General features: G+C 44.6%; 1 protein-coding gene across 2 annotated transcripts; it reads left to right on the top strand.

The window, feature by feature from the left end:
• Positions 1–4,911: 4,911 nt before the first annotated feature.
• On the top strand, positions 4,912–13,118 carry egfl6 (EGF-like-domain, multiple 6). 2 transcript variants are annotated; one of them, XM_076169838.1, is made up of 13 exons: positions 4,912–5,413; positions 6,552–6,658; positions 6,946–7,038; positions 7,207–7,326; positions 7,452–7,571; positions 8,276–8,410; positions 8,505–8,627; positions 9,122–9,184; positions 9,754–10,014; positions 11,702–11,776; positions 11,866–11,961; positions 12,057–12,319; positions 12,518–13,118. In XM_076169838.1, exons 1-13 carry the CDS (start codon positions 5,340–5,342, stop codon positions 12,620–12,622), a joined length of 1,635 nt encoding a protein of 544 aa, XP_076025953.1. In that variant the 5' UTR covers positions 4,912–5,339; the 3' UTR covers positions 12,623–13,118. The 2 variants fall into 2 exon arrangements, with proteins under 2 accessions (XP_076025953.1, XP_076025954.1); XM_076169839.1 differs by lacking the exons at positions 8,505–8,627; positions 9,122–9,184.
• The last annotated feature ends 339 nt before the right edge of the window (positions 13,119–13,457 follow it).

The raw sequence follows: 13,457 nt of genomic DNA, 5'->3' as shown, positions 1-13,457 counted from the left end.
TACGGCATGGCAGAAGCTCACGCAAACTCCTTACATGTAATGTCACACTGCACTAAAGCTGTTCAGGTTCGGTCTGAAAACACTTTAATCCCCCTGTAATTAATGTGGATAATTACTTTGAGGTGTGTGTGTGTGTGTGTGTGTGTGTGTGTGTGTGTGTGTGTGTGTGTGTGTGTGTGTGTGTGTGTGTGTGTGTGTGCGCGTGTGTGCGCGTGTGCGTGTGTGTGTGTGTGTGTGTTACAGCTCAAACCGAGTCTGTTGGAAGTGGTCAGGGCAAAGACTGATTGAAAGTTTTTTCAAGTAACCTTTGTCTTCCTCTGTTGTTTGACATTTTCTTTTGTTGCAGGCCGTTTCCTCTACAGGCTGCACGCCGCACAGAGGAACATGTACAACACACAAGCCTCTCCTGTTTGGAAAGTATCAATCAGGCGAAAATTGCTAACTTCTCGAAACTAAAGCAAGACTGTTTGTATTAAGACGTGTATTGTCAACAAGCACTTCATGTTTTAACATCATGTATTCCTGATTCAGTAGATATCTGTGTACTTTCTGCATTTTTCTATAATCTTGGTCTAACAAGAAACAGGAAATGTAATTTAGTTGCTTTCATTTCCGATGACCTTTACTGAGAAACGCACAAGTCTTTAATAACAAAAGTCATTTTTAAATATACTGTCAAAAGCAGAACAAGACCACAAGACTGATGAGAGAGAGAGAGAGAGAGAGAGAGAAAGAGAGTGAGAGAGAGAGAGAGAGAGAGAGAGAGAGAGAGAGAGAGAGAGAGAGAGAGAGAGAGAGAGAGAGAGAGAGAGACATAGAGAGATGTGCAGAACAGGATGGAGAAGATCAGCCAAGAGAAGAATAAAGGGCAGAGCTTAAAAGGACAATGCAAACTGAGACCACTGTATAAATGTGGATCACCGTGACAACAGACACTATCATTGTCATACATATGCCTATATTTGGGCCTTTGCTTATTGTGGCATGACCATGATGCAAGACATTTGTATCTTAGCTTAGGCAAGAGCTCTAATACTGTAAAAGTCTACAAAACTGGTAAAGCAGATAGATGGGTCCAGCGTCTTGGTTACCAGGTTTGAAAGCCCTGTGCCTCCAGTTGTTAAACTGACAGGTGAATAATATGAAGGAAACCACCTGGAAAAGCAGAGTCTGGACAACATTAGAACTCAGTCTGACTGTTACAGATTTAATAGGTCAGTCAGAGACAGCTGCGTTTACGACTCGGCGAGCACATTAATAAGTAATTGTGACACGTCCATCGACCCTCTTAAGAGAGCTGGAGCTTCCCCATCAGGCCACCATCCCCAACAAGGCACAACTGTGTCTGCTGCTGGATTATTAATGAGCGGGAGGGCGACACGCTGCATTTACGCTGCCACACTCGCTGCTGTTGACGAGCGAAAGTGTCTGTGTGACATCAGCCCCGACCCGAAACCCCCCCCCCCCCCCCCTGCCCTCCCCGCTCCCAAAATGGTTCGGCTCCGTGGTTGTGCCGGGCTCTCAGACCCACTTAGCAGCAGCCTGTCATTATTGTAAACCATGGGCAGCAGATGTTCCAGGAGGAGCACCTGGACATACACGGTGTACTTTGTGTGAAGTCCCGGGGCGTTCAGATGGGTCACACTCAGGACAAAGACATAAAACAGGAAAGGCTTCACAATGCATGAAATACATCTATAAGAAAGCTGTCCTACACCTACACCTGTCTCTGTCCTATACGTACTGGATCATGTAGAGGCCGACCATGATTACATCTTGAGAGATCTGATGTGCTTTGCTAACCTCATAACCAGGTAGTGACCTCTGGATTTGTTTTGATGTACAAGGCTTTAAAGTTTTGCTGCCAAACTTCAGATTTCTTAAACCCTTAAATTTGAAACACTCCAATAAGAACACAAAGCATCCATCACTCACTAAACTAATATTCCAACCAAATGCCAAATGGGAGTTTACAATTTGTCACCGGATGAGTTAAACCTGCTGTGAACCCCAGTCGGAGTTTGCGTGACCTTTTCCAAAATCATTCAGTCAGAGTCCAAATATTTCCCTACAGGGGTCGGACACGGCGCCGCCTACGCCTCACCGCTGCTCGCCTCCGCTCACTTCCACATCCTGGCACCACTCTGTGACTTGAGAGCATTTTTACCTTGCATAAGAAATGAGACGATCGGGTTTTTTAGAATGTATTTGCTGCAGTATAATAGAATGCACCTTAAATGGAGCACCTCTACTTTAAGGGATTCAAGGTGCTGCAAAGAGTTCAGCCTGATCATAAAGAAGTATTAAGCAGGGATTGTTACACACAGCTTCTTTTTATGTTGTATGCATGTGGGTTCTAATATCTTTCCACTAAACCCACGATGCACAGCAATGTCTTTAATACGCAGCGATGATTATCAGCATCTACTGCAGCGCGTACGTTGCTCACGTCGTCGCCCACTCAGGGCAGGATGTGGTTGCGGAGACACAACGCTTTCAAAATATCTCTAGAGCAGCGCCCTCTCTCCTTTTATAGTCAAATTCTTGTGCATTGTGCCAAGGGCCGTGGCGAGGGGCTCAGCTGTTGTCTGTATGTCTGTACGTCTGTCACAGGTTACCTATTTCCTCAAACTTGGGCACTGACTTGAGTTTGCTGCGGCCGATTTTTACTGCGTCGTCATCATCAAACCGTGCCTTAATCGACCCGCCTGTGCAGATGAAGATGCTAAAGTAAAGTCGGAGTATTGGTTTTAATCTATTGCAGGAAGCGGTTGGGCACACTTCCTGAAAGACGTTCACAATGCATCAGCTAAGTTGCAGCCTTTTTTGTTAGAGTTCCACTTTCAGGAGGAGAAACAACAATGACAAAAGGAACAGAGAAACGGTGATGAAGGCTGGTTTATCTGGTTCCTCTGTGCAATCCAGTGAATCAACAACAGAATCTTGAAATACATCCTTATATTCTACATTATATCATGAAAAATGATACGTTTCATGTATGATTGTTGTTTTGGTTGGTTGGTTTTTGTAGGCCACTGGTAAATGAGTGTGCTTTTATTCCAATACATGGTTAACAGTTAAGTTTGGATGCAACACACACACTCACAGCTCATTAAAACTGCATTTCTCCTCAGAGCTTCGCCATAGGAAACAGCTTAACTGATGCATACACGATCAGTTACCGCCTCTCTTTCCAAAAGGCCTCAATTTGCAATATCATTCAGGGTACGAGTTCAAATTAAACACAGACTTACAGCGCCCCCTATTGACAGAAAAGAAGAGAGAACAGACAATAGAGTGAGAGAATGAGGAAAAAAGAGAGAGAAAAGCAAGATGTTCTGTTGGACAGATGGGGGCGCTGTTGTCCTTCAAAATAAAAGCTTGACCAGGAACAGCTGTGTGTGTCTGTGTGTGTGTGTGTGCCTGTGTGCAGATGAGACTCCATCACACACTGACAGCACAGCACAGCAGCAGGAGAACAGCACCGGCGCTTACTGCTGGCATGACCCACATGCTCCAAATGTCATTCATACACAGCAGAGTCAAGTTGCATGAGGCCAGAAGTGGAGCATACAGGGAAATGAGTGGCGTGTGTGAGTCTGCGTGTGTGTGTGTGTGTGTGTGTGTGTGTGTGTGTGTGTGTGTGTGTGTGTGTGCGCGTAATTATGTAGCAGATTGTGTGTCTGTCATGAGAATCAACACATCTGTTCTCCTCTCTAATGTTCGTACTGCAGAGACACTGTTTCGCCTCAAAGCAATCACATTCACATCCATCACATTAACTACAAAGGACTGAACGTTAACATTCTAACTAAGAACTAAGAAACACTTGGACTGACGTTTGTTGCTGTTGGGCATGTAAGTCAGTTTTGCTGTTTGTGACAATGATCTTCCTCCTTTCTTTGAGATAATTCAGCCTGTTTGTCTCATGAGTGCAGAGACTCGTCTGCTTCCTGACACATGTGGTTCACTCACGTCCTGGATGTCTGGCAAACCAATCACAGAGTTTTATTCACCTCAGATACAGTGTTTAACTGCAGACTTCCCTCTCATCTGAAAGCAATTTCCATATCATCGTGTTGGGATTGAGGCGCTGAAAACTCATTTTCACTGTGTGTGTGTGGCTCTGCGTATGAACCCTGCATAAAGGATTTCATGCTGCTCACCTTTGATGGGACATTAGTGAATGTACAAAGGGAGGGCAGGATAACATGAGCCAGGCTTAACTGTTCCACAGTCACTGATGGAATCAAAGCAGAACACAAGAGGAAGGAAGTCCATGTGAGCAATGGACTGCATGAATAAAACAGATTTTGAATTCTGTGGAGAAAAAAATTACCATTATCATCTGAAAACTGTTTAAAAATACAAAGTAAAGCCTGGAGTTCCCACAGCAACGTCACCTGTCCAGTTCTAAAGGAAGAGAAGAGTGGGAGCAGATGTCGGAGTCGACTTTGAAAGCTTGAAACCTCATTAAGCACTTTTATGACTGAACTTGGAATTAGCATGTGTGAGACACTGAGGCTTTTTTTTACGTGCTGCCTGTGAGGAAGACATCAAAGAGCTGTGGAGCTGCTAATGACAGGCCTCTGCATGTCTGACTTCCACAATTTACAAATGATCCTGGAGGACAAAAGGCAACGTGGGCGCGTACGGAATCCAGAAGCAAATTCATGTAAAGCTCAGGTTATCCCAGGAAACCAAGACACACATTTGGGAATAGGATGCCCTGCGTTTGCACAGCAGTGTGAGTTTCCCCTGCTGGTTGTTTGTGTGTGCACATGAAAGAGCTCCGTGTGTGTGTTGCTGTGTAAGGGGGGTTCAGTGAAGCGAATATCAACAAAATCCTCACACCTTCACAAACCACAGGCGGTCACAACTTTATCCCCACTCACATTGTCATTTCACAGCGTTTACCCCACCTCTGGAATTTCAGAGAGGAAGCAGCGGAGCAAATTCAGAGGGTAGAGTAGAGAGAGAGAGAGAGAGAGAGAGAGAGAGAGAGAGAGAGAGAGAGAGAGAGAGAGAGAGAGAGAGAGAGAGAGAGAGAGAGAGAGAGAGAGAGAAAGAGGGAGAGGGAGAGAGAGAGAGAGAGAGAGAGAGAGAGAGAGAGAGAGAGAAAGAGTGAGAGGGAGGGATAGAGAGAGAGAGAGAGAGAGAGACTTCCCAGGAGGGGAGTTCGACTTCAGAGTTGAGGAAACACATGAACTCCAGCGTGCCTTGAGTGAAGTCTGAACTGAAATTTTTCCTTTAATGATATTCAGCCTCCAGGAGGAATAATCAGATCAGAACACACACACAGCCTGGTGGGAGAACTTTGGCTGCTCAAACTCATAGACATGCAGCCGTTCACCTTGATCGGTGCTCTTTTCCTCCTGTTCCACTTCTCCTCTGGCAGTGCAGAAGCCCAAAGGTAAGTCCATCATGCAGAGCACAGAGATGCAGGGTGTTAATATGGGAGATCGTTTTTAATATTGCATGATGTTATTGCGGTCAAAGGTCAAAAAGATAGCCCTGCATAATGCAACAAATGTGAAATGTGGTGGAACATATGATGAATACCAAACATAACCTGGTTTACACTAAAACTGGTCAAATTAACTACAAGCAGTTAGAGCATCTATACGCTGTTATTGGAGCTTAATGAGTGACATGAATGCTCGTATTTTGCACTGAACTATGTGGTTTAAATCTGTTGTTTTGATGGCGTGCCTTCACTATCTCTATCCCCCTGCTAGACGAGAGCTATGACTCTGTCCTCTAAATGTGGCCCGGCAACTGTTAATAACCGAGGAGCACCTGTCACACACAGGAAACCTCTCTCCTGCGGGCTATTCTGGTGGATTTCTATCTCATGTTCCCCTCAGTCCCACTGGAGCCTCGGCTGTTTTTTAAGGGATGCGGCCCCCCTTCAAATCTAAACATCTGGGACCCTAATGTGTGAGAGTACAGCTGGATAAATGAGCTGGATGTGTCACGCTGAGGTGGCTCTCAGAGATATGAGACGTTTCCACACGACTGGACTCAGAAGTGATATCTCCAGATCTTCATCGAATACAGTTTAAAAATACACACATGCAACATAATCAGTGTGTAGGTTATTTTAAAGGCAGCTCTTAAGGCTCTATGGTTTAAGTTATTCCCAGTTGCCGTGAGCGGTGAGTATGAGGGATGGGATAAGGATCACGGTAAACAAAGAGGAAACGGGGTCATGTGTGAGGTTATCAGCGTGCAGCGCAGGATGATCGGTGTGGTTTTCTCCATCTGGAGTCGACATCCTGCCTGCTGGCTGTTGCTCCACAGGGAGCTGCACTTTTCTCCCTGAGGGACTCGGTAAGATGATCCTGTTTGAGAGCGGTTTGTTTTTCTAACCACTACTATTAGAAGTGTAACTGTAAATGGCTTCCTATGGATCAGTTTACCATCCAGAATCAACAGAGAGAATTTGCTATCTGTGTCTGTGTGCATTAACTGGGGCAAGCTGTAAATAATGTGTAAGACAGTGGAATTACACACACGTTACCTTGGATTCCCCCTCTTCTGCTCCAAAGGCACTACAGACAAGTCCCTACTGGAAACCAACCAGGTGTGTGTCGCTATGGCAGGAGGCTGGAGTGCTGCTATGGCTGGAAGAAAAACAGCAAAGGGCAATGTGAAGGTAAGAAGCGTCCAAAATGATCTGATTGGTTGTTGATTGGCTGAATGGGAACTTGTGGGTGAATATTCCAACTCACACACTTTTTAAATGAACTCAACTTATAGACAGGGGAATAATGTCCCATAAATTGTTATTCCTTTTGTGGAAAATGTGGTTTCCCTATGTGATAAAATGTGAAGTATGCAGGTCTAAATTGAAAAACCTTCCCTGGGTAACAGAAATGTGGTTCACCGAGTCTGACCGCTAATATTTTCGTTCTTCTCTTCTCACACTAAATGCTTTACCAGCTCAGTGTGACCACGGCTGCAAGCACGGAGAGTGTGTCGGACCTAATAAATGCAAGTGCGTCCCAGGGTACGCTGGAAAAACGTGCAATCAAGGTGAGTAATTGGGGTCGGTCAAGAAAACATTGGAACCATCCCTTAGACTGCTGCTCACCGTGTTTGGTTGTTGGGAAAATCCTCGTCTCCCTGTTGTTTCACCTGAACCTTTAGATTAGAAACAGAAACAAAATTACTGCATGTGAGGAAGGTGCGTCTTTCCTCTAGATCTGAACGAGTGCGGCCTGAAACCCCGTCCCTGCGAACACCGATGCATGAACACCTACGGCAGTTACAAGTGCTACTGCCTCAACGGATACACCGTAATGCCTGACGGGTCCTGTACCAGTGAGTCCAACCTGCCCACTGTCTGAACAAGAACCAACTGGGTTTGCTACATCTCGTAAATCTGCAAATGTGTTCGTGTGTGTGTGTGTGTGTGTGTGTGTGTGTGTGTGTGTGTGTGCGTGTAGACTCCAGGACTTGCTCTCTTGCTCACTGCCAGTACGGTTGTGAGGAAGTACAAGGGGAGATCCGCTGCCTGTGTCCGTCCTCAGGGCTGCAGCTGGGACATGATGAGAGGACCTGTGTGGGTAAGTGCCACATAAGGTAAATACGGTCAAATATACAATGTACAGAGGTCAAAGGTCAAAGGTGAGGTGCAGCTGGGGCCTGTTTTTATTGACAATATTCCTATTTATTTGAGGACATTTTAGAGTCTTGTGTTCTGAATTATGACCATGATTCACTTCACTGCACCTGTGTTCAAACCTTGTGCACCATAACAGTTTAAAGCCAAAATAAAGACCTAACACAGATTAGCATTGACATAGTTTGACAGTTTTTACGGACAATAAGAACGTCAAACTTTGATTTATGTCACATCTTAAACACTCACTGCACACTTGGCTTTAATCGATCCTTTTAATGTAGCTTTAAAAAGAAGGGGAACAGCTGAAATGTCCCTTGACTCTATTTAACTCGCTGCTATTTGCTCACTCAGGGTAAAATGAGAACATGATGGGAAAGTAAGATGGGATAATACTTCTATATAAGCAACATTAAAGGGGTGAATGGTGCTAGACTTGGCTTTTTCCATCTAGTGGTCTTGGAAATCTTTGAATACAGTGGAAGTGGTCAGCACAAAATGAAGATTCTTATATCCCTGATGTGGCTTTGGCATTCCTGGCTTTGGAAATGTTACAGATACAGAAAGCTGCAAGAGAGACGAGCTGACAAAAATGAATCACACTGAACTCATAATTCATTCATTTTATCCTCCTTTGTTTCCATTTAGATATCGATGAATGCGTCACTGGAAAGAACCTTTGCCCGTTCAACAAACAATGTGTCAACACCTTTGGCAGCTACTTCTGCAAGTGCCAAAACGGCTACGATCTGAAATATGTTGACGGCAAATATGACTGTGTAGGTAAGGTATACATGTTGATCTAACGGGGGAGGGGGGGGAAATGTTGTGATGAATCCTTCTGCTAGAGGTACAAATAGGCTTCTTCCAATTCCAGACCTTGATGAGTGTGCAGCCGGCACCCACAAGTGCAGCCACCACGCTGTCTGTCTGAACACTCAAGGATCCTACAGGTGCAGGTGCAAGTCTGGCTTCAGAGGCAATGGCTTTGAATGCTCTGGTGAGATCCGAGATCTGCTACATAGTTATGAGATGAGTTTTAGGGGGGAGGCCTTTTGATTTGTCCTCAAACTTGACTCGTAAAACTGTTCATAAATTATAAAGTCTCATCATAAACTTCAAAAGGAGAGAAGTCAAGATAGTAGAGTATAGTTTAGAAACAGTTTAACGTCCACACATTTCATTCGGACTCAGAGTCCTGCCAAGGCCTGTTTCCTGCTTCCAGACCCCTCACCTCTTCGCAGATGTTGGCAAGAGAGAGCCATAGATTGAAAGCCCACCTGTGTCAATATCTGTCATTGCGCTCAAGCCAAGTCATCTGAAGAAGAAGATGAAGAGGGGGGGAGGGGTTGTGGGAGGCGGGAGCAGGTCCGGTTGGACTCCTTGAACCAAACCCCAGATAATATAACAGGTGATACTTTGTGTAGCCGGATGACATAAGGAGCACCGGGCCGGGGATCTCAGTGTGAATGAAGATGCCTTTATGTGTTGTAGTCAAGCCGTTTTATCAGAGCTCGTGGGATGGAGACAAAGGCAGTGCAGATGATTTCCTCAACGGTGAGACTGTGTGGAATCTGAGCTTCTGCTGTTTACTCCCCGCCTCCACCCTGCACCCCCATCCGTCCCCTGCATTTGCCTACCATCAAGAACCCCCCCCCTCCCTTCCCTCTCCCCCCCAACTGCCCCCCTTTGCTCATGGCTGGAAATCTTGTACACCCGCAGTAAACATCACAGCTTGATATGACGAATGGAATTCTCAGCATGGCCCTTTTTCTTATAGAGCTGTACGATACCATGCTTGAACGTTTAGGACACTTATTTATGTAATGCACAATCCGTGTCGCTGTTACGCTTCACATGCATGAAGTAAGATCTGTCTGTCCTCCTGTCCACTTCGGTCCTTTCCTAATTCCTGTTCCAGTGAAGTGAACTACTGTATTTAACTTTTGTCCATGCACTGGTAAGTAACTGCTGTGACATTCTGACATACTGGCAGCTGCAAAATACATGACTGCAGATTAGAAATGCATTAAAGGAGACATACATGTTTAAACTCTGGTAATATAGTTCCCGCTGGTGATTGCAGTTCCAGAGGGTCTAACCTGATCCCTCTTCCTGCCCTGCAGCCCTCCCAGACTCCCCAGTGAAGCCCGAGCTTTTGGGAGGTAAACTGGACAATGAACACATCAAAAACTTTATTCCCGAACCGGTCGTGACGCCGCCTCCCCACATCCGCCAGCAGCCCTTTGACTATGAAGGAGAGGTCTACGTTGGCAGTCCAACCGAGGGGCGACCAGGACCAGTGGATGAATTTCCTGCGGTAGAGGAGGAGGAGGAAGAGGAAGAGCCCGAGGATAACCAGCTCAATCCAAGAGGAGATGTTTTCAGTAAGCCTCCTTTCTCTTAGACCCCAATTAATTAATGAAGCCCTGCAATGACTAACGACTAATCACGTTGAGTGTTTACCTTTGAAACCCCATATTATTCTTGTGCCTTTGCAGCATCTGAACACAATTAGTAAATGTTTAGTTGGCTGTTAAAACCCCCTTCAATCTGACCAAATGTAATTAAAGTAACCGAGGGGAGCCTGGACCTCTTGTTCACTCTCTATTAACCTTTAGCATCTGTAACACATCCTGTCTCGTCACACACAACCGTTCTCCTCACCTTCGTTGTTGAAGATAATTTATAATGACCGGCTGCTATGATTATAGACACAATCAAATCGAGCACATTTCTATGGTTTCGAGCTTCTTGGCTTTACTTTAAGGAAGGCCAAACCCTGTATGCAAAGGTTTTAAATTCCACTGATTAAATGTGATTAGCCACAAACGTGTCGCAACTAAGCACGAGGCTTTGGTTTGGAAGATATGAGCCCAAGCAGAGTTCCTAGTTAAGCATGTTTAAGGTGCTAACCCAGCAGAAAGTACAGGTCTGTCAACAGAGTCAGCCTGAGAAGTGAGCAGGTCAGCGAGACCCTGACCAGAGAGAAGAGCATGGGCATGTTGCTTCAAGTCCTGATGTGATCCTCTGACACCATTCCAAGAGCTGTAACCATTATACAGATATATGGGTTATATATGTGCAAAAGGAGGAAGAAAGGCCTGACACAGTAAAACAGTGACCACCTTTCACCTCTGGGGCTAAAGGTTAAGAAACATTTTCAGAATACCTCCTCAAGCTCAAACTGGCTGGAGTGCACATTATATAATGATTGAGAAGTATAAAGATGCCCAGAAGCCAACCAACTATGTGAAATATGACAATCACTGCATCTGAGTCAGGGCAGAGACATAATCGCTGCCAACAAAGTGTCATTCTAACCCGTCTAACTCTACATTATACCCAAACTTTTGGCCAATTTGAAGACTCTATCAGCATATAAAAAGAGAAGTGGGCGATGTGGTCATGCAGTGGTATGTCTCTCTGAGAAAACCCATAAATGAAGCTGCCTTTCACCACCAGTCAAACAACCGAGTCTGTGTAAGAACTCAGTCAGCAAGAGGAGACAGGCCCTAAGCCATCCATCACCTCCAGGGAGGAATTTTACTCTTTCGGCATACGAGAGCCCAGGGGATACAACTCATCCTGGGCCTGCTTCCCATCTCCTGAGCGGAGGGTGAGGAAGGGAGGGAGGGTACAAAGTCTCCAGGCCTTTTATTATGTTTTCCCCCAAACAGCTGTTGTGCAAACAGATTTGACTCTCAGCAGGAAAGTCTGTCATCAGCACTCGGGCCCCGTCTAACACTTCCCCACTCTAACTCTGCAGGTTCAATAACCCCAGCTGTCACACTGTGGAGAGCTTCTTACTAGGGGGAGGTTTGCTGCAAGGGCATTAAAATGCTTGGGTTACTTTATCCTAAGGTTGCAATGTTCCACCTCAGGATGCCTGACACCAGGGCAGGTCTGCACCTGTTGGTTAAAAGCCCCACTGACTCGGGGAAATCTCTCCACTGCATAATTTGGGGGTTTTGTTTTTCAGATCACATATTTATCACATACACGTCACATCGATGTTGTTAATGGCATTTATATGGCTCACACTAAGATTTCTCTTTTATTCTCTCAACACAGTATCAGAGGACTTTGAATCAGTATTTGGTCCGGCTACTGAAATCAAAGAAATCGACATAGCTCCAGTTCAGGAAGGTAAACAAATATCAGTTATATATTTGCATGATGTTATCGCTGCTTAGCTCAGTAATTTGCTGATTTGTTGATAATCTTTTATCCCTCAGAGTTTATCATGGATTGCAACTTTGACCAGGGGGCGTGTGAGTGGGTTCAAGACAAGGAGGACGACATGGACTGGAGTGTAGCCTATCATGAAGATGGTACCAAAATGATTCATGCTCTGCAACAGTCCTTCTCCAATGATTCTTGCTGCAGTCTGTTTGGTTGTATCACTGAGCTGTACAAACTCTTTCAGGTGCCGAGTACTACATGATCATGAATGGACTCCTAGGAGAGCAGGCAGAGGTGGCCAAGCTGAAGCTGCTTCTTAGTGATCGGGCCCAGCAGGGCAGCTTCTGCATCACCTTTGACTACCGCATGGTGGGCCGTGACATAGGCACACTCAGGGTTCTGCTGGATAACACAGCCTACCCTATATGGGAGCAGCGTCAAAGCAAAGACCAGGCTTGGCACATTGAGGTCCTCACTGTGGCTTGGAAAGAGGAGGCCCCAGAATCTGTGAGTTGGACGCCCATCTATCATCAATTCATATCAAAACAATAAACAGTTGTAGTCGTCAAATGATGACAATTTATACTGAATTTTGTTATAGAATGTGAAAGTCATGAGGTCCACAATTCAAATGATTCACTTAATACAGAACAGAAGTTTACCCCTTGCAAATGCAATGATATGGTACCTCTGAATGTCTTGCAGATTATCTTTGAAGCAGAACGTGGGAGAGGTGTTGGAGGAGAGATTGGGCTGGACAATGTTGTGCTGACCTCTGGGTCATGCCAAGATGACGGGTCCATCTTTTAAGAGTCGCCACCCCTGATTTACAAGTGGAGAATCTCTTCTAAGTCACACTTGTCAGAAATTACTGTTTTCCTTACGCATATTATTGTCAAGAAATACTTTGTAATGTTTCTGTTAGTGTCTTGTGGCACACCGAATATAAAAACAGTCTCAAAGGAATTTGTACATGCACATTTGCTCCATCACATGCTGCTACATCAAGATCCTCTGGCGTAATTTTCAAGTTTCTAAATCGGATCTCAGGTTTAGGTGGAATTTCCATAATTTTTCCGCTATTAATGTTTAAAGGGCGCAGTCCTTTGCTGTGTATGTGACTGAAGTTAACTGAAAATTATCTATGACATGTAATGTGAATTCTTAGGTGAATTATATCTGAAATTCAACCTCAGATTGATAGTTTTTTTGAAGGTTGGTTAGTTGAAATGAGTGCAAATGTTAGTGATAACTGCTGTAAATTGCTTTCATATTATGTTATTACATTTCAATGTTTTTTTTCTAATCTAGTGTGCTGTCTCATCTTTCCATACATTGCACGCTTTTATGGCTGGACGCTTAAAGGGCCCCATCTATCATCATCAACCACAGACATACATGAGCTGCAAACATAGTCAGTAGTCAACATGGTGTATCCTTAAACAGCTTTTTGGGCCCTATATTGCCAAATTGTCCCACTAGGTTTTGGGACCTACCCATAATGTCACAAATGTCACACTCCTGCCTTAAAGCAAATATAATTAAAAAAAATAAAATAAAATAAAACATAACATAACATAACATAACATAACATAACATAACATAACATAACATAACATAATAATAATAATAATTTCGAAGTGGC

Source organism: Genypterus blacodes, unplaced genomic scaffold (genome assembly GCF_046128005.1).
Source record: "Genypterus blacodes isolate CSIRO-AG114 ecotype Tasmania unplaced genomic scaffold, CSIRO-AGI_Gbla_v1 ptg000214l_1, whole genome shotgun sequence".
Classification (NCBI taxonomy): domain Eukaryota; kingdom Metazoa; phylum Chordata; class Actinopteri; order Ophidiiformes; family Ophidiidae; genus Genypterus; species Genypterus blacodes.
This window is presented reverse-complemented; position numbering and strand designations above follow the sequence as displayed.

Excerpts from the sequence above, each read along its gene's own strand:
- egfl6 (XM_076169838.1), top strand. The coding sequence starts at position 5,340 with ATGCAGCCGTTCACCTTGATCGGTGCTCTTTTCCTCCTGTTCCACTTC. Across the intron at positions 7,327-7,451 it reads GCCTGACGGGTCCTGTACCA|ACTCCAGGACTTGCTCTCTT; the intron begins GTGAGTCCAACC and ends GTGTGCGTGTAG. Across the intron at positions 12,320-12,517 it reads AAGAGGAGGCCCCAGAATCT|ATTATCTTTGAAGCAGAACG; the intron begins GTGAGTTGGACG and ends AATGTCTTGCAG.